General features: G+C 42.0%; 1 protein-coding gene across 5 annotated transcripts in view; it reads left to right on the top strand.

Moving 5' to 3' along the window:
• The window catches only part of rngtt (RNA guanylyltransferase and 5'-phosphatase), a 232,015-nt gene that overhangs the window by 72,063 nt on the left and 137,694 nt on the right, over positions 1–22,258 (top strand). For 4 of the 5 annotated variants that reach the window (XR_015848263.1, XM_088324944.1, XM_088324943.1 and 1 more), the window contains exon 11: positions 614–778. Coding sequence is in view for 4 of the 5 variants with exons in the window: in XM_088324944.1 (XP_088181070.1) it covers positions 614–778 (165 nt within the window). In the remaining variant the exon portion in view is untranslated. Of the gene's footprint in view, positions 1–613; positions 779–874; positions 1,385–22,258 lie in introns of those variants that run through there. The other variant, XM_088324945.1, reaches the window with a different exon arrangement.

Here is a 22,258-nt window from a genome sequence, read left to right as displayed (position 1 = left end):
CACACCATTGTCACACGCAAGTGTAAACACTCTTTAAAATGTCTAAGAAATTGGCCAAAGTAAAATACACAGATGCAGAGGTTTTAGAGCTGTAAACTGTTCGTCTCCAAATGAACACTTTTGTAAACGCCTAGACTTACCCTTTGAAGGATGTGTGAAATACAATGTTTAGTTTTTCAGATTACGATCAAATTTGACAAGGTATGAAGTAAGGCTTCACGCTATTGTTTCACCTGTTTTCCAGCTAAGGCCCATGCCATCTGCAGGCATTTGATTGCAAAACAAAATTCAGGAAGGAATAAAAATGTTTAATTTATGTGTGTTCACACTCAATTTACGAAATGTTAGTAGCACTTGAGATTATTTCAGTTTGGGACAAAAGCTAAGAGTTTTGCCTTTCAAAAGGGACCAAAACTGTCCATATTCAGAAAGAGCATTCAATTTACTTTAGGTACGTCTTCGATTGGGATTTAGGTGAATTTTACTGGAATGTTAAGGAGTTGACATATACATCAACACTTTTATAAAGACATTCGTACAAAAATGCTTGTTTTACCTCTCTTAAAACTTGTTTTTATTTTTTTATGCAATCTGTTGGTTGGTTTTGTTTCAGGGACAACCTGTGGGTCAGTGCGATTTCAACATTCGTTTGCTATGTATTGAAAAAGAAATCATCACTCCCCGGATGGAGAAAATGAAGACGGGACAGATCGACAAAACCAAGGAGCCCTTCAGCGTCCGAAACAAGCCGTTCTTTGACATTCAGGCGTCACGCAAGGTAAATAATTTCTTGACAAGCAATCTGTAGTATCATTCTTTTTAATAAAACATCACGTCCTGTACCTGAGGCGCTTTCCTTTTATTTTGTCGTAAGGAAACAGAGAGTGATGTTTCTGCAATTAGCAGCCAAGGACAAAGCAGAGCAGAACAATTTATTCTACCAAATAGTCCAAACATGATAATTTGTGTTTATTTCGAAATTTGTTCGTTCACTACCAATGATAGCTCTAGATGTATATCCAACACAACTAGCACAATTACAAAGTACATGTGTATATACGCGCATAAAAGCCTACATCGGATATAAGCCTTCCCAGTAAAATGGTTTTAAAATGGCCACTTACCAACTTGTGCCAGTTGACTGGACCAAAAGAAGAGATTGGGCCAAGAGGGAGCATGAGTGTATGGCATGGCTGTGGGCGGATTATTGGCTATGCCTTTCTTGGCCCCTTTATGTTTTTCTTTCTTTTATGCACATAAAATCCGACCCACTGATTCTGGATTGAATATTATAGTTTTAAATTTGGCTTATATGCAAGATTATACGGTATGTAAAACAATGTACTGCAAAAAAATAAAATGCCCGGTTAAACCACAAATGTAATCATTTGGAGTCTCATTTGACTTATTTTACCATATTTGTACCTGTTCAAAATGTTTTGTTTTTTCGATTTTATTTATTTTCTTGTTATATTTCAGCCCCTTAACATTTGGTTGGCCTACCGTTGGGCCGTCAGTCTGTTGATAGACAGTCATGTCTTCACTATCTCACCAGTCACTGAAATATGTCATGTTTTTATATCATTGGAAAGTGTGAACTCTTGGGATTCAAGATATTATGTACTCATCACAGAAACATTGCTATCAGACTAAACCGAGATACCCGAAAACTATAAAGCCGGGATATCCCACCAATAACGTGCTCTAATAGTCAGCCCATGACATAATTCTCTGTGAACATTGTCTCATTACATCCAGGACTGTCCAGTGAATCCAACAGTGTAAAATATTTATTCCAAAACACACTTAAATGCTGACAAAAAAAAAAATACGCCTATAAGCATCTGCATCGTTGGACGTTCCTTGTTGCAATAAGTCTGATAGCCTTTGACCTTTTGATTGACACCACGCCCGGCAAATAACAGGCTTTTTTTAAAGGCCACAGCCTGCATTAGCATATAAGGGCTTGTGTTGATAAAACGGGAGATCGCCTCCTTTAGTTTCAAATATCTTTAGCCAGTAAGAACCAATTCACAGATGTAGGAATAAATTGTATAATGCAAAACAACTTTAGATTTTTACACACTGAACAGATTTAAAGTCGAACACCACACAAAATCCCTAATAATGAAAAACAAGAAAATATAACTTAAAATATTAACTCTCAAGTGCTCTAAATGATAAATAAGTAACTTTTTAAAATTCTGATTAAACCAATTTAGACACAGATCTCTAAAAAAAACATGCAGAAAAATTAAAATGAGTTAAAAAAAAAAAATCAAAAACGCAGCAGTCCCCCAAATTGAACGATTGAATGAACTCTGCGTCACAGGAATCAATATCATTAAATTTAGTCAAAATTTGGCAATTTTTTTTTTATACATACAGTGGAACCTCGGTTCTCGACCATAATCCGTTCCAGAACCCTGTTCGAAAACCGATTTATTCGATCACCGAAATCATTTTTCCCATTAAAAAAATGTAAATCGTTTTAATCCGTTCCAACAGCCTGAATGTTTATCTTGAATGTTTAACGTAAACATAAAGCTAACCCAGGCTAATCGTATGTCCGTGTTATCGTAATCTTCCGTACGAAAGATTACGCTAACATGAATGTGTAAAAATGAAAAAATCAGGTCGTTTACAAGTCATTTAGCACCCGGGTCTCCACAACAAGTGGTGACCGGTTCATTGGAAAGGGGGCTGCGTCCCAACACCCAGAATGTTGGGCCCCGTTCAAACAGCCTGAATGTTAACCTTGAATGTTTAACGTAAACATGAAGCTAACCCAGGCTAATCGTACATTCGCGTTATCGTAATCTTCCATACGAAAGATTACGCTAACATGAACGTGTAGAAATAAAAAGATAAAGATAAAGAAAATAATTATGCATAGGATTTCTTACCTTTGTGGTGGTCAGCATAAGGTGCAGGTGGAGAGGATCAGACACTCGCACACCTCCTTCATATTTTGCAATTACTTCTTTCTTAAATGCAATAGTTGTACGCACTACTTTTCTTTCTTCACCTGTAGCAACTTTGCTGCTTGCACTGACTTTCTTCGGAGGCATAATTAGGTGCTAAAACACTTAGTACACCTATATAAAAAGCGAAAGCAAAGCGAAGCATGTCCGCACGCGATAATTGGTCACGAAAAGAGCGATATACACCCGTACGCCGCTCAGCATCGCATCCTAGTGTACGCACTCACGCATTACTGGCGTTCGAACTCCGATTTTTTGACCGAACAGCGAAGCAAGAATTTCTATTTGGTCGGACTCCGATTTGTTCGAACTGAGAGGCGTTCGAAAACCGAGGTTCCACTGTACATTCTTTTTTTGTCTTCTGTATAAATATCAATTATTAGAAATGAAAGGTTCGTTTATTCTGCTAGCTTTTGTCTTTTAAAGGTACTGAGAAAAATTGGCCTTGAAAGTGCTTGAAAAGGGCTTGATTTTGGCCATGAAAAGGGTTTACAAACTCTGAGACACCCTGTAAGTGATAATGAATTTTGTGATCCAAGGCATCATGATATAAGGTTATGTTTGGTTGGTACCACATAAAAATGGGCAGACCACAGAGGGCATTTCATTTCATTTCATTTCAATTAAGTCTGAAAGAAATATACCAGGATTAACTTTACGGGGCGTGAAAAAAAAGTAAACTCAAAGCTTTTTGTCAGCAAACCTAGTGCTGCTCACTTCGAGTAATGAGCTCCGCTTTGTCAACAGTAACCATTTTGAAATAGGTTTTTTGATTTGTTACCTATATAGGTGTTGTGGGAATTAGCCTCAGGAGGCTTTATATAGGTTATACCTAGGAAAAGAATTGCAAAGAAAACCTTACCACGAGAAGCGCATTGTTTCTGTTTGATGGCAGGATGAAATTGTTGCCCTCCTGGCTCAAGAGATGAAAGCAGGCTCCAAGCTGCTCAGTGCTTCAGGCTGTCTGTGGTTGCTACTCAACTTTCTGGGAAATATTTTTGATTCTTTTCAAGGGTTCAAACAAGGAGAACATTTTACTCTACCCAAGTAGTACTACGTAATATTAAATTGTGTAGCAAATCCAGTATTTTATCTGAGGCTTTAGAAATTAAATAGGTTGATATAGATACATCCTTTATTTGAGGGTTAAGGTTTTATATATATATGTGTGTGTGTGTGTGTATATATACGTGTGTGTGTACATATATATATGAAGTGGGACCTCGGTTATCACGGTTAATGGGGACCAAAACCACCCGCGATAAGTGAAAATCCGCGAAGTAGCGACGCACCTTAAAAAAAAATGAAATAAATAAAAATGTATTTTTAAATTATTTTATTCTATTATTTTTTAGACCTGTGAAGCTCTGAACCTGCGAACGTGCGATGCCCCTTCAAAAATGCTAAAAAAGAAGTATTTTTAAAAAAAAATGATTTTATTTTATTATTATTGTCCCACTGTATGTGTATATGTATATATATATATATATATATATATATATATATATACCGTATTTTCCGCACTATAAGGCGCACCTAAAAGTCTTTTTTTTTTTTTTTTTTTCAAAAGCTGACCATGCGCCTTATAATACAGTGCGCCTTATTTATGGAACAAAATTAATTCGCAAAGTCTTGCAACTAACTTGTCGCCGCCGACTAGATTTTCCCCCGAACGCCAAGTAGTCCGCGGTGTATAATGGGATTTATTTACCGGCGTTTCATTGGCTAACCAATGTGTCAATCATCATTTGAATCGATCACTATTGGCTGAAGTTATTCAGAGCCTCGGATTGGCTAGAGCGCCGAAACAAACCCTGCAATTGGCCGAAAAAGATGTATCAATCATCCGTTGAATCGATCGCTATTGGCTGAAGTTATTCAGAGCCTCGGATTGGCTATAGGGCCAAAACAAACCCTGCAATTGGCCGAAAAAGATGTGTCAATCATCCGTTAAATCAATCGCTATTGACTGAAGTTATTCGGAGCCTCGGATTGGCTAGATGGCCAAAACAAACCCTGCAATTGGCCGAGTTTAGCAATGGCGTAGCAAGCTTAGCAAGCTTGCTAAAGTACACCATAAAGAAACATGTTTTATTAGTCTGTATTTGCAAATAATTTACTCTCCTGGATTTACTTCACTCACGGTTGTAAGAAGACCATGATTGCGTATCATTATTGAACGTGAGAACTTAGGTGAGTTATGCGGCTTTATATTTTCCCGGTATCTTGTTTTAGAACGATCTTGATGTTGCTGTGATGAGTTGAGTGAATTAAACTCAATTCCAAGTGTTTATTGTCATATGCACAGTAAAGTTGCGAGCGAAAAAGAAAATAGAAACTTAGAAATGTTTGACATTTCTTGAATCCCAAGACTTTAACCTTCCGAATGATATTTGAAATGACGCATTTGAGTGACATCGTACGGACACCGCATTTGCACGTGTCCACGACATGTATTTGCTTCTTTGCAAGCTTTGGGAATGTTAAGGGGGTAATCAGTTGGACTGAATAATCTGACTGTTTTGTCGACGTTCCCATTGTAGCGCCTTATAATCCGGTGCGCCTTATCTATGGAAGATATGGGACCAAAAACTATTTTTTGGGGGTGACCCCTATAACCCGGTGCGCCCTATAGTGCGGAAAATACGGTATATATATATGTATGTATGTGTGTGTGTGTGTGTGTGTGTGTGTGTGTGTGTGTGTGTGTGTGTGTGTGTGTGTACTTTTTCCACATTTTATTATGTTACAGCCTCATCCCAAATTGTATTAATTTAATCTCTTATCTAAAAATTCTACACAAAATACTCCATTATGACAATGTGAAAAAGTTTTATTTTTACTTTTTTTGAATGTATTAAAAAAAACACTAAGAAATCACATTTACATATATATATATATATATATATATATATATATATATATATATACTGGACTGTCTCAGAAAATTAGAATATTGTGATAAAGTTCTTTATTTTCTGTAATGCAATTAAAAAAACCAAAATGTCATACATTCTGGATTCATTACACATCAACTGAACTATTTCAAGCCTTTTATTATTTTAATATTGCTGAATTTGGCTTACAGCTTAAGAAAACTCAAAAATCCTATCTCAAAATATTAGAATATCATGAAAAAGTATACAAGTAGGCTATTCAACTAATCACCTGAATCATCTAATTAACTCGAAACACCTTGCGAGGGTTTCCTGAGCCTTAAAAACACTCAGCTTGGTTCAGTAAACTAAATCACTGCTGATCTGACTGCTGTCCAGAGGACCATCATTGATACCCTCCATCAGGAGGGTAAGACACAAAAAGAAATTTCTCAAAGAGCAGGCTGTTCACAGAGTGCAGTTTCAAAGCATATCCACAAAAAGTCTGTTGGAAGGGAAAAATGTGGCCGGAAACGCTGCACAACCAAGAGAGATGACCGCAGCCTTAAAAAAATTGTGAAGAAGAGCCGCTTCCAGAATTTGAGGGAGCTTCAAAGACAGTGGGCTGAAGCTGGAGTCCAGGTATCAAAAGCCACAGTTCACAGACGTGTCCGGGAAATGGGCTACAATAGCCGTATTCCCATGGTCAAGCCACTTCTGAACTCAAGACAACGGAAGAAGCGTCTGACTTGGGCTATGGAGAAGAAGCACTGGACAGTTGCAGAGTGGTCCAAAGTCCTCTTTTCAGACGAAAGCAAGTTTTGCATTTCATTTGGAAGTCAAGGCGCCAGAGTCTGGAGAAAGGCTGGAGAGGAGCAAAATCCAAGTTGCTTGAAATCCAGTGTGAAGTTCCCACAGTCAGCAATGGTTTGGGGAGCCATGTCAGCTGCTGGTGTTGGTCCACTGTGTTTCATCAAGTCCAGAGTAAATGCAACTGTGTACCAAGAGATTTTAGAGCACTACATGCTTCCATCTGCTGAAAAGCTCTATGGAGATGAGGATTTCATTTTCCAGCATGATCTGGCACCTGCCCACAGTGCCAAAACCACCAGTAACTGGTGCACTGACCATGGCATCACTGTCCTTGATTGGCCTGCTAATTCCCCTGACCTGAACCCCATCGAGAATTTGTGGGGTATAGTTAAGAAGAAGATGAAAGACACCAGACCTACAAATGCAAATGTAACGAAGGCCGCTATCGAAGCATCCTGGGCATCAATAACACCTCAGCAATGCCACACAGGCTGATTGCCTCCATGCCACGCCGGATTGATGCAGTAATCCGTGCAAAAGGATTCCCAACCAAGTACTGAGTGCATCAATGGACATTTTCAAATGTTTGATTTAGTTTTGCTGTTATAAAATTATTTTTTTTACTTGGTCTGAGGAAGTATTCTAATATTTTGAGATAGGATTTTTGAGTTTTTTTCAGCTGTAAGCCAAAATCAGCAATATTCAAATAATAAAAGGCTTGAAATAGTTCAGTTGATGTGTAATGAATCCAGAATATATGACATTTTTGTTTTTTTAATTGCTTTACAGAAAATAAAGAACTTTATCACAATATTCTAATTTTCTGAGACAGTCCAGTATATATATATATATATATATATATATATATATATATATATATATATATATATATATATATATATATATATATACACCAGCTCAGTAGCCTAGATGGTAGTGTGCCCGCTTTGAGACTGGGAGGTCGCTGGTTCGCGCCTCGGCCGAGACATACCTAATTGGTATAATGGCGGCGCCCTCTGGCTGCGGCTGCATCGACTCGCTACAACGGGTCAGGTGTATCGACATTTCGTTCTATGTACATTGTTACAAAGAATGACAATACAAAGGAAATTATTATTATTATTATTATATACATATACATATGTGTATATATACACAGGGTTGGGTAGGGTTACTTTAACTTGATTACTTTCAATTACTTTTGGATTACTCCAATACCAAATATGCTAATAAAAAAAAAGAAACTAAATATGAATAAAATCACTGAATTTTGTGCAGGCTTGGGGAGTAACAGAATACATGGAACGGCAAAAAGGATGTTGGCCAGCTGTTTGGATTTATTATCATTTTGTTTCTGTCGCATTTTATGTTAGTTTTGCCGGAGATAAAAGAGATCAAAACCAGGAAAGAAAGCTTACCACATGTTGTGAGTCACAATTTAATTCACATTTAGCTGAGCGAGTGTGTTTTCTGTCCCCGTGTTTCCTGCGATTGGCTGGCAACCAGTTCAGGGTGTCCCCTGCCGGCTGCCCGGAGATGGTTGGGATGGGCTCCAGCCCCCCCGCGACCCTAATAAGGATAAGCGGTACAGCTGATGAGATTAGATATGTGTGTGTATATATATATATATATATATATATGTGTGTGTATATATTGATTATTGATTGATTATTGCTCCAGCGAAGGTCGGGGGGTCCCGTCCCTGTGCGTTGAGCCGACCAGATGAACCAGGTTTTTCCAATGCTGGCGGTCTTGTGCCAGCTGTTCTGCATCCTCTACAGCAACTCCGTGTTGTTGGAGGTCGCGCGCAACGACGTCGAGCCATCGAGTGCGGGGTTTCCCTCGTGGTCGTCTCCAGCCTGCTGCCTTTGGGTCAAACTGGAGAATGGCTCGTGTCGGATGGTCTGGTGGTAGACGAAGGACATGGCCAAACCAGCGGGTGCGGCGTTGTGCGACCAAGGAAGATGCTCGGGGCTGGCACGTGCGGGCTCTAAGCTCTTTATTGGAGACTCGTTGGGGCCACCTGATGTTCTCGATGGTTCTGAGAGCCCTGCTATCAAAACCGTCGATTCTTGTGGCCAGGGTGTCGTTCAGGGGCCATGTTTCTGAGCCATAAAGCAGGATAGAGAGTACGGCGAGGTTGTAAATGCGGAGCTTCGTCTTGCGTGCGATGGTCTGGTGCCGCCAGAGTGGTTTCCAGAGAGATTGCAGAGCAGATGCTGCCAGGGCTCTTCTGCGGAGAATCTCTGGTTTTAGGTCCCCATTGTCTGTCACCATGGACCCCAGATACACAAAGCTCTTGACAGGCTCTACGATGTCGCTACCAATTTGGATGGGAGGTGGATCTGGTCCATCACCGACATACATGAACTTGGTTTTCGTCCAACTCACTTGGAGGCCAAGCCGCGCTGCCTCTTCGCTGTAAATGCCCAGAGCGTCTTTCAGCTGGCTGTAGGAAGTGCTGAGCATGATGGTGTCGTCAGCAAACTCCAGGTCAGTCAGGTGGTAGTTGCCGAAAGACACTCCGGGGATGCGCTCACTAACCCTGAACATCAGATGGTCGATGATGCAATTAAAAAGGTCGGGAGCGGCCACGCAGCCTTGACGAACGCCGCTGGAGATAGTAAACCAGTCGGAATCAATGCCGTTGATACGGACACAGCTCTCTGCATTGCTGTAGAGTAGCTTGAACAGGGCTATGATCTTGGGTGGTGCTCCGAGAGCTTGGAGGATGTTCCACAGTTAAGAGTGGCAGACGGTGTCAAAGGCGGCCTTCAGATCAATGAATCCGATATATAGATGGCGATCTTTACGGAATTCACGGGTCTTCTCTATCAGCAAACGGACGGCAGAGATGTGGTCCGTTGTGGAGCGGTTGGGCATAAAGCCAGCCTGCTGGGGACGGCGGCTGCTTCTGATTGCTGGAAGGGCACGGCTGAGCAAGATCCTGGTAAAGACCTTGGAGAGTAAGGTTATACCTCTGTGATTTCCACAGACAAGCCTGTCACCCTTGCATTTCCAGAAGGGCATGATGACTCCTCTGGTCCAGTCGGTGGGCAGCTGCTCCGATTCCCACACCTGGTTGAATAGGCAGGTAAGCCACTCCACCATGCCATCACCGCCGGCCTTGAGCATCTCGCCGGTAATGGCACAGATGCCGGGGGCTTTCTTTGTGTTCAGCTTCTTCAGAGCAGCTCTCACTTCCTCGGGTGTTACAGGGTCTGTGCAGCAGGCGTCGCTAGGAGGTGCTGTGTTTGCAGCCACTAGGAGGGTGGGATCAGCCGGGATGGTGCTGTGCTGCAAGAGGAGGCTAAAGTGCTCCTTCCAGCGCGCGAGACAGTTGGCTTCTGTCATGATGAGGTTGCCGTCTGAGTCTTTTACCAGGGCTGTCTTTATGTGTGGGCCGCTACGGGCTTGGCGTAGTAGACTGAATACGCGGCTCATGTTGTTGTTGTTGGCCGCGGACTCAAGCTGTTGGGCTTCTGCCTGCCAAAACCTCTCCCTATCTTCAGCAATGGCCACATTGCGCAGGCGGTTCAGTCTCCGATACTCCGTGAGGTCGCCTCGGAGCCGGGCCTCACGCCGCTGGTCTATGATGTTTAGTGTCCTCTCTGATATCCAGGGCTTTCTCGGGGAGGATCGCGGGCGTCCGAGGACATTGTGAGCAGACTGGAGGACACTTTCCTTGAAGGCCGCCCAGTCTGTCAGCTTGTCAGGAGCCAGGGCATCGAGAGTGCGGCGGATGGAGCAACTGAAGTCTCTGGCGATGTTGGGGTCGCTGAGTTGGGAGGAGTCGGGGCGAGGCAGAGTCTTGTGCTGGTTGGCTCGGAGCTTTAGCTTGAGCTGGGCCACCAGCAGACGATGGTCTGTGTTGCCAAGCTGTGCTCCTCTGAACACCCGGCAGTTGGTTACAAACGACTTCCAGCGTCGTGATATCAGGATGTGGTCCAATGCCTTCCTGGTTCTGCCATCTGGGCTGTACCACGTCCAGTGATGGATGCATTTCCGGGGAAACCAGGTGTCAGCAACACAAAGGTTGTTTTGGTGGCAGAGGAGGAGGAGGCGGTTGCCATTGTCGTTTGTTGTGCTGTCAACGAAGGTGGTGCCGACAGGTGAGCCGGGGGGCCGATCATTGTGTGGTGGGGCTTGGTCGACAGCCTGGTGGAGTTGGTCAAAGAACGCGTCCTTCGCATCCTCATCAGCGACATCAGTGGGGGCGTAGGCGACGATCACTGTCATCTTGCCGTGATGGTGGAGGAAGCGAGCAGACAGCAGTCTGTCGCTTATTGGTGTCCAGCTGATGAGGGACCTCCGGAGGGCTTTTGGAATGGCGAGAGCCACACCGTAAAGGCCGGTCCGACTCTCGGGGCCACTCCAGATGTAGCAATGGTTGCTAGCTGTTGTTTCACCATTGCCCTGCCATCGTACTTCACAGAGCCCTGCCAGGGTGATGTTATAGCGACAGAGCTCTCGGGACAGCAGGGTGGCAGCTCCGGGGCGAAGGAGTGTCTGGACATTCCAGGTGGCGACACGGGTCTTACGACGAAGGTCGATCCGTACTCGTTGGTCGGGGGCAGGCTGGGGTCCGTTACCGTGTTGGTCAGTCCGGCTTCTTTCTCTAGTCAGTTTCGTAACAAAGGGGGTTTTCTCCTGGGTGAGTTGTTAGCCCTCCGCAGGATAGTCGGTTGGTGGGGCTGCCACCTCACAGCGTACCGACACGCTGGGGTCTTTGTTTGTCTGGAACCTACCCCGGAGACCGGCCCGCCATGGGTGACCCTACCAGGAGCAAGCTCCCGACGGTATCGCTCTCCAGGGTCACTGGAACACGCAAGCCCCCTCGCCGCATCAAGGCCAGACCCATCCGAGGGGGGTGTGTATATGTATTTATATATATATATATGTGTGTGTATATGTATTTATATGTATATATATATGTGTATATGTATTTATATATATATATATATATATATATATGTATATATATATATATATATATATATATATATATATACTGGACTGTCTCAGAAAATTAGAATATTGTGATAAAGTTCTTTATTTTCTGTAATGCAATTAAAAAAACAAAAATGTCATACATTCTGGACTCATTACACATCAACTGAACTATTTCAAGCCTTTCATTATTTGAATATTGCTGATTTTGGCTTACAGCTGAAAAAAACTCAAAAATCCTATTTCAAAATATTAGAATACTTCCTCAGACCAAGTAAAAAAATAATTTTATAACAGCAAAACTAAATCAAACATTTGAAAATGTCCATTGATGCACTCAGTACTTGGTTGGGAATCCTTTTGCACGGATTACTGCATCAATCCGGCGTGGCATGGAGGCAATCAGCCTGTGGCATTGCTGAGGTGTTATTGATGCCCAGGATGCTTCGATGGCGGCCTTCAGCTCATTTGCATTTGTAGGTCTGGTGTCTTTCATCTTCTTCTTAACTATACCCCACAAATTCTCGATGGGGTTCAGGTCAGGGGAATTAGCAGGCCAATCAAGGACAGTGATGCCATGGTCAGTGCACCAGTTACTGGTGGTTTTGGCACTGTGGGCAGGTGCCAGATCATGCTGGAAAATGAAATACTCATCTCCATAGAGCTTTTCAGCAGATGGAAGCATGTAGTGCTCTAAAATCTCTTCGTACACAGTTGCATTTACTCTGGACTTGATGAAACACAGTGGACCAACACCAGCAGCTGACATGGCTCCCCAAACCATTGCTGACTGTGGGAACTTCACACTGGATTTCAAGCAACTTGGATTTTGCTCTTCTCCAGCCTTTCTCCAGACTCTGGCGCCTTGACTTCCAAATGAAATGCAAAACTTGCTTTGGTCTGAAAAGAGGACCACTCTGCAACTGTCCAGTGCTTCTTCTCCATAGCCCAAGTCAGACGCTTTTTCTGTTGTCTTGAGTTCAGAAGTGGCTTGACCATGGGAATACGGCTATTGTAGCCCATTTCCCGGACACGTCTGTGAACTGTGGCTTTTGATACCTGGACTCCAGCTTCAGCCCACTGTCTTTGAAGCTCCCTCAAATTCTGGAAGCGGCTCTTCTTCACAATTTTGTTAAGGCTGCGGTCATCTCTCTTGGTTGTGCAGTGTTTCCGGCCACATTTTTCCCTTCCAACAGACTTTTTGTGGATATGCTTTGAAACTGCACTCTGTGAACAGCCTGCTCTTTGAGAAATTTCTTTTTGGGTCTTACCCTCCTGATGGAGGGTATCAATGATGGTCCTCTGGACAGCAGTCAGATCAGCAGTGATTTAGTTTACTGAACCAAGCTGAGTGTTTTTAAGGCTCAGGAAACCCTCGCAAGGTGTTTCGAGTTAATTAGATGATTCAGGTGATTAGTTGAATAGCCTACTTGTATACTTTTTCATGATATTCTAATATTTTGAGATAGGATTTTTGAGTTTTCTTAAGCTGTAAGCCAAATTCAGCAATATTAAAATAATAAAAGGCTTGAAATAGTTCAGTTGATGTGTAATGAATCCAGAATGTATGACATTTTTGTTTTTTTAATTGCATTACAGAAAATAAAGAACTTTATCACAATATTCTAATTTTCTAAGACAGTCCAGTATATATATATATATGTGTATATATATATATTTATATGTGTATATGTATATATATGTACCGTATTTTCCGCACTATAAGGCGTACCTAAAAGCCTTTATTTTTTTCAAATGCTGACCATGCGCCTTATTTATGGATCAATATTAAGTCGCAGTCTTGCAACTAACTTGCACCGACTAGATTTTCCCCCGAACGCCAAGTAGTCCGCGGTGTATGCTGGTATTTATTTACCGGCGTTTTATTGGCTAACCAATGTGTCAATCATCATTTGAATCGATCACTATTGGCTAAAGTTATTCGGAGGTAAAGGGCGGATCCTTTTTATCATTTACAGGCTGGCATAGGCTTAAGCGGCAAAACGAAGCCTGCAATTGGCCAAAAAAGATGTGTCAATCATCAGTTGAATCGATCACTGTTGGCTAAAGTTATTCGGAGGTAAAGGGGCGGATCCTTTTTATCATAGGCTAAACAAAGCCTGCAATTGGCCGAAAAAGATGAATGTGAATAGCACGTTGGGTTGACGGCATAGACAAAGCATTTTTTACTATTCTGTATTTGTAAATATTTTATTCTCCTGGATTTACTACACTCACGGATATAAGAAGACCATGGTTGCTCATTATTATTGAACACAACGACTTCGGTGAACTACCCCGGATATATATTTTCCCTGTATCTTGTTTCAGACTGAACTCGATGTTTCTGTGATAAGCGGTGCAGATAATGGATGGAATGGAGTGTCTACTTTTAAATTTAACTCAATTCCAAGTGTTTATTGTCATATGCACAGTAAAGTTGCGAGCGAAAAAGAAAATAGAAACTAAGGAATAGTTGGCATTTCTTGAATCCCAAGACTTTAACCTTCCGAATGATATTTGGAACGATGCATTTGAGTGACATCGTACGGACACCGCTTTCGCACGTGTTCTCGACATGTATTTGCTTCTTTGCAAGCTTTGGGAATGTTAAGGGGGTAATAAGTTTGACTGAACTATCTGACTGTTATGTCGACGTTCCCATTGTAGCGCCTTATAATCCGGTGCGTCTTATGTATGTCAAATATAGGACCAAAAACAATTTTTCCGGGGTGCGCCCTATAACCCGGTGCGCCTTATAGTGCAGAAAATACGGTATATGTATATATGTATGTATATATGTATGAATATATGTATATATGTATATGTATATATGTATAATATATATGTATGTATATATATATATATATATATATATATATATATACATGTATATTTGTATATATACATGTATATTTGTATATATACATGTATATTTGTATATATATATATATATATATGTATATATATATATATATATATATGTGTATGTATATATATGTATCATATTATTATTATGATGTTATATATATATATATATATATATATATATATAACATCATAATAATAATATGATATATTAAACCAGCTTGTTAGCCTAGATGGTAGGGCGCCCGCTCTGAGACTGGGAGGTCGCTGGTTCAAGCCTCGGCTGAGTCATACCTAAGACTTACAACATTGGTACTCATTGCCTCCCTGCTTGGCGCTCGGCATTAAGGGTTAGAATTGGGGGGTTTGGTCACCTAATGACTCCCAAGACAGCAGCTGGGTCTAAAATGGCGGCGCCATTTTTGGCTGCGGCTGCATCGGCTCGCTACAGTTTAACTGTACGGGTCAGGTGTATCGACATTTCGTTCTGTGTGCATTGTTACAAAAAATGACAATAAAAGTAAATTCTATTCTATTCTATTCTATATATATGTATGTATATATGTGTATATATTATATATATATATATACAATATATATATGTATATATATATATATATATGTATATATATATATATATATATATATATGTATATTTATATATATATATGTATATATATATGTATGTATATGTATATATATATATGTATATATATATGTATGTATATGTATATATATATATGTATATATATATATGTATGTATATGTATATATATATATATGTATATATGTATGTATATGTATATATATATATGTATATATGTATGTATGTATATGTATATATATATATATATATGTATATATATATGTATGTATATATATATATATATATATGTATATATATATATATATATATATATATATATATGTATATATATATATATATATGTATATGTATATGTATATGTATATATATATATATATATATGTATATGTATATATATATATATATGTATATATATTGGTTGCAGAGTTTCACGGACTGTGGGCGGTATATGCTTGGGGGAGAGCCAGTGCTCAGTGTTAGGGTGGGAGAGACGTGGTTGCAGAGTTTCACGGACTGTGGGCGGTTGAGCGGAAGTCCATTATCCAGTGACAGATGGAGGAAGAGAGTCCTAGTTGAGAGTTTCTCCACCAGGATTTCCGGGATAATGGTATTGAAGGCTGAGCTGAAGTCCAGAAAAAGCATTCTGTCGTAGCTCCCCTGGTGGTCCAGGTGGCTCAGCGCGATATGAAGTGCGGTGTTTTTGGCGTCGTCAGTGGAGCGGTTTGCCTTGTAGGCAAACTGACGGGGGTCCAGTATGGGTGGCAGGGAGTCCTTAATATGCTGTGACACCAACCTCTCAAAGCACTTCATAACCACAGGCGTAAGTGCGACAGGCCTGTAGTCATTGAGGCTTTCCACTGCTGACTTCTTGGGGATGGGAATGATGGTGGAGGTTTTGAAGCAGGGTGGGTAGCCTGTGACAGGGACCGGTTGAAGATGGTGGTGAAGACCCCAGGCAGCGGATTGGCACAATCCCTGAGTACCCTCCCTGGTACTCTATCTGGGCCAGCTTCCTTCCTGGGGTTAACAGTTTTCAGCACACATACATATACATTCATCACACCAACTACACAGCATCATTTCCAAACGGAAGAGCAGCTTCAGCGACGGACTGCTGTCCACGGACAGACTGAGGAGATAATTAAGTCCTCATGCCATGAGGCTTTTTAACTCCACCCGGGGGAGTTAAACCCCACCCCTACATTTGCATATTACCCTATTTTTATTACAGTGTGTATTTTATGTAGCTCTATTTAAATACACGTTATATTGGGTATTTCTGTATTCTATTTCTTTTGTGTTATTATTATTTTATTTTCAACACAAGGGTACTGCTGGAAGTGTGAATTTCTCTACAGGGATGAATAAACTATCTATCTATCATATATGTATGTATGAATGTTTATATATGTATGTATGTGTTTATACGTATATATAATATGTATATATGCAGTGTTCATTTTACCTCTGAAAAGTGATGGGTCCCAGGGACTCGCATGCTCAAAAATCTATGGGTCCCAACAGAGATCTATGGGTCCCCAAAATTTAGTGTTATCTCGGTTGAAATTGTAAATCGGCGACAAATATATGATATAAATCTATATATCCATTCAGTTTTAATCATCACAGTTTCTTGGTAATACAAATCAGTTATCACTTCAAAATTTTTCAGTTGACAACAATATTGTAAATTATACAAAATATTATTGCTGAAATAATTAAATTAATCTATATTTTCATTCAGTTTTAATCATCACAGTTAATTGGTAATACAAAGCAGTTATCACTTCAGATTTTTAAGTTCACAATATTGTACACTTTACAAAATAATATTGCTGAAATATTAGTCTATATATTCATGCAGTTTTAATCATCACAGTTAATTGGTAATACAAAGCAGTTATCACTTCAATTTTTTCACTTCATATATTCTTTGTGGTTTGGTGTCCCGCCATAGTTGTAATGCCTTCTCAAAGTCCAATCCATTATCATCCTTCTCATAGCGTAAACAGAAATATAATTTAGTCCATTTTGGCAGAAAAGTCCTTTTCTTGCTCAGAGTGTTCTTTTGTTTATTTTCTTTTGTCGAATCGTTCGCTTCAAAACACATGTTTTCCTTGCCTTTGCGGTCTTCTGAAGAATTTATCCCCCGTTTTTTTCGTGCCGGAATTATTGCCGTTGTTACCACTTTCTGTGTTATGTTTCGACTTATTACAGACACTGAAGAAATTACCAATTTTTTGTTGATTTGCACCTTAATATACCGGCGCCGTCACGAATGGCAGCCACTCCAGCAGCTCCCGTGTTATTTTCGCTACTTTTGTGATTTATTTATTTATTTTTGCTTACTTTATCAGTGCCTTGCAACACTTGGATTACTTTCTATCCTATGGATATGGGTTTCAACTCGCAAAAATACGTATATTCAAGAAACCTACTCCTCGACCTGAAGAACCCTCGAGCCGGCACGGTCCCCCTTTTACCTAACGAGGTGAGGCGACCCTACCGGGGTTGCAGAGCCGGTGCTAAGGTAAAGGCTAAGCGGCGAAGTGGCGATATAAGCCCTCGGTACCGTCCATAATCATGGGGAATGTCAACTCCCTACCGAACAAGATCGACGAACTGGCTGTGCTTGTAAAAGACATCAAAGCATACAGGGAGTGCAGCTTGCTTTGCTTTACGGAAACGTGGCTTACGCCTAACATCACGGACGCTAACATCGCGCTAAACGGCTTCTGCGCTGTTCGGGCTGACAGAGGGACAAAAGTCAGTGGGAAGCGCAAAGGAGGGGGACTGGCTATCTACGTGAACACGAGGTGGTGTAACCCCGGGCATGTTAAAACAAAGCTTTCTATCTGCTGCCGTGATGTCGAACTTTTGGCTGTCAGTCTTCGTCCCTATTACATGCCCAGAGAGTTCGGACACGCCATTGCTGTCATTGTTTACATCCCACCGCGCGCTGATGCGGAAGTAGCGTGTGACGTCATCCACTCCGCGGTGGCAAAACTTCAAACACAACACCCGGAGGCTGCAATGTTAATCTCTGGGGACTTCAACCACGTGACTCTTGATAAGACACTGCCCTCTTTCGTCCAGTATGTGAACTGCAAGACCAGGGGAAATAGGACTAGTGACCTTCTGTATGCGATATCAAAAATGCATACAGCGCTAAACCACTGCCTGCCCTTGGAAAAGGAGACCACAACCTCATTCTGCTTAAACCACAGTACAAACCAAAAGTGAGGAGGCTACCAACAACCACACGCTCTTTTAGAAAATGGTCCACCGAGGCAGAGCAGGCTCTGAGAGACTGCTTTGGATGTACGGACTGGGATGTCCTGCTAGGGTCCAGCAGTGGGGACATTGAGGAGATGGCAAACTGCACTACTGACTACATTAAGTTCTGCATGGACAATGTTGTTCCTATAAAGACTGTACGCTGCTATGCCAACAACAAGCCCTGGATCACGAGCGACATCAAGTGCCTTCTGAACCAAAAGAAGAGGGCCTTTAAAAATGGTGATCATCAGGAGCTAAAACGAGTACAGAAGGAGCTCAAAGTCCAGCTCCGGAAAGGGAAGGAGCAGTACAGGAGGAAGTTGGAGAAAAAGCTGCAGAACAACAACATGAAGGAGGTGTGGGAAGGGATGAAAACAATTACTGGCTGCAGCACCAAGCAGGGTGTGGCTGTGGATATAGATGTGGGGCGAGTCAACCAGTTAAACAACTTTTTCAACAGGTTTGACCACTCCGCCTCATCCTCACCCCTGAGTAATGCAGCTGTCCTTCCCCCTCCCACTCTGGACACTAGCATGGAAGACATCCCCCCACTAAAAATAACTTCAGCCCAGGTGTGTGGAGAGCTGAGAAGGCTACGAACCAGCAAGGCAGCTAGTCCAGATGGAGTATCCCCCCGACTGCTGAAAGCCTGTGCGTCTGAGCTGGGAGACCCTCTACAGCGCATCTTCAACCTGAGCCTTGAACAGGGGAGGGTCCCTCAGCTGTGGAAAACATCCTGCATCATCCCAGTCCCAAAGAAATCAAGACCTGAGGAACTCAACGACTTCAGGCCGGTCGCCCTGACATCACATGTGATGAAGACCATGGAGCGGCTGCTGCTGCACCACCTGAGGCTACAGGTCCGTCACGCCATCGACCCACTGCAATTTGCTTACCAGGAGAAGGTGGGAGTGGAGGATGCTATAGTATACATGTTACACCGATCCCTCTCTCACCTGGATAGGGCGAAGGGGGCTGTGAGGATTACATTTTTGGACTTCTCCAGTGCCTTCAATACCATACAGCCTCTGCTACTGAGTAGGAAACTGACAGAGATGGGAGTTAGCTCACACCTTGTAGAATGGATTACTGACTACCTGACAGGCAGACCCCAGTATGTGAAACAGGGGGGCTGTACATCGGACACTGTGGTTAGCAGCACAGGATCTCCGCAGGGGACCGTTCTCTCTCCGTTCCTATTCACTCTATATACATCGGACTTTAAGTACAACTCTGAGTCCTGCCATGTGCAAAAGTTTGCCGACGACACTGCGATCGTGGGATGTATCAGAAACGGGCAGGAGGAGGAGTACAGGAAATTGATTCAGGACTTTGTCCGATGGAGCGACGCAAACCACCTGCACCTAAACACCACCAAGACCAGAGAGATGGTGGTGGACTTCAGGAGAACCAGAACTCACCCGGTTCCTGTAACCATCAAGGGAGAATGTGTAGAATTTGTCCAGACCTACAAATACCTGGGTGTGCAGCTGGACAACAAACTGGACTGGACTGCCAACACAGAAGCTCTATGTAGGAAAGGGCAAAGCCGACTCTACTTCCTCAGAAGGCTGGCCTCCTTCAACATCTGCAAAAAGCTCCTGAAACTATTCTATGAGACAGTAGTGGCAAGCGCCCTCTTCTATGCGGCAGCGTGTTGGGGAGGCAGCGTCAAGAAGAAGGATGCCTCTCGTCTCAATAAACTGGCTAGGAAAGCGAGCTCTGTTGTGGGCAAAGAGCTGGACAGCCTAACAACAGTAGCTGAGAGACGAGCACTGAAAAAGCTGAGGTCAATCATGGAAAATCCATCGCATCCACTACACAGCATTATCTCCAGACAGAAGAGCAGTTTCAGCGACAGACTGCTGTCACTGTCTTGTACTACGGACAGACTGAAGAGATCTATTCTTCCTCATTCCATGGGGCTCTTTAACTCCACTCGGCAGAGTAAAGGCCCACATTATTATTATTATTATTATTATTATTAAACCACACCACCTACATTGGATATTACCGAATCTTAATGCAATATGTATTCTGTGTAGCACTATTTAGTTACTCTATATAACACGCTACAGTGGGCATTTGCACGTCACACTGGGTATTTGTATATTGTATTCTTTTGGCTTTATTATTGTACTGTTCTCAGCTCAGGGATGCTGCTGGAAATGTGAATTTCCCTTAGGGGATGAATAAAGTATCTATCTATCATACCAACTGTTTTTTCGGAGGCATACTTCTCTTTCACTCGACAACCGCCACAACAATGACGTCATCTCGAAGCAACGAGATCCCGTTTGCCGAGATCGGCGCGAGACCAAAACAACAATGGCGGATGGCGGATTTGCCTGACGAAAAGTTTGGAGTGCGGTAAATCTTTGTTAAAAAAAAAAAAAAAGTAATCGGGTAATAATGACAATTTGGTGTCAAAAAAGTTGCGTCCCGGGGATGCATTTTGATTTGACCCAATGCGTCCCCCTGCAAAAATGATTCGTCTAGGACGCAGGGACGTGGGCAAACGAGAACACTGTATATTTATATATACCGTATTTTTATGACTATAAGATGCACCTAAAAGCTTTTGTTTTTGTCAAAAGCTTACCATGCACCTTTTAATACAGTGCGCCTCATATATTGATCAATATTGAGTCGCAAGGTCTCGCAACTAAGGCAAGCAACCGCCGACTAGATTTTCCCCCGTAGGCGAAGCAGTCCGCGGTGTATGCTGGGATATATATATATATATATATATATATATATATATAAAAATAAATATACCGCCGTTTCATTTCCTAACCGATGTGTCAATCATCATTTGAATCGGTCACTATTGGCTAAAGTTATTCGGAGGTAAAGGAGAGGCGGGTTCTTTTTACCATCCACTGGCTCACATAGGCTAAAGCGGGGCAAAACAAAGCCTGCAATTAGCCGAAAAAGATGTGAATCACGTGTTTGGTTGCTCTACGGCCTGGAGAAAACATTATCACTTCAGTCTGTATTTGTAAACAGGAATTATGGGGCTAAACAGAAAGCAAGCAAGAAGCAACGTCCATCAATGCAGATGCTTCTCGGCAGATTTTTTTCTTTTATTTTTCAGCATTATTGTGTGTTTTGGGAGTGTGTAAATATTTTACATGGTTGGATTTACCACATTCACAGATGTAAGAGGACTATGGTTGCGTATTATTAACGTGAAAAACAACCCAATGCACTCTTGTTCTTTTAGCCAGCGCCATCTGCACTGAAGGTAATTGCGTCAGTATCCTTGCTTGCAGTAATTTGTGACATGTTTACAAGAGAACTTTGTTCGCACCTTGTTTTGAAAGCTTTATTTAGTACAGAAATGAGCCTCGACTCGCTTAAGTAACTGCGGAATGGAGACAAATTTCAAGTTCTCATCTCATCTCATTAGCCGTACCGCTTATCCTCAGTAGGGTCGCGGGGGGGCTGGAGCCCATCCCAGCTATCTTCGGGCAGTGGGCAGGGGACACTCTGAACTGGTTGCCAGCCAGTCGCAGGGCACACGGGGACAGACAACTCATTCGCTCATTCACACCTAGGGACAATTTGGACCGGCCAATTCACCTGAAATGCATGTTTTTGGAATGTGGGAGGAAACCGGAGTGCCCGGAGGAAACCCACGCAAGCACGGGGAGAACATACAAACTCCGCACAGAAAGTCTGGAGCTGGATTTGAACCCACGACAGGTTCCCATGACATGAACTGTGCCGCACAAGCGCTAACCACTGCGCCGCCGTGCTGCCCCAAATTTCAAGTTGTACCTGAATATTTATATTGGTATGTGGCACAGACTCTAGCATTATTATTATTTCATAAATGTTATCAAATGATCACACATCACACAGTCAAATAAAATGTG

This window comes from Urocampus carinirostris, chromosome 20 (assembly GCF_059441175.1).
Source record: "Urocampus carinirostris isolate Australia breed hairy pipefish chromosome 20, RoL_Ucar_1.0, whole genome shotgun sequence".
Lineage (NCBI taxonomy): Eukaryota > Metazoa > Chordata > Actinopteri > Syngnathiformes > Syngnathidae > Urocampus > Urocampus carinirostris.
This window is presented reverse-complemented; position numbering and strand designations above follow the sequence as displayed.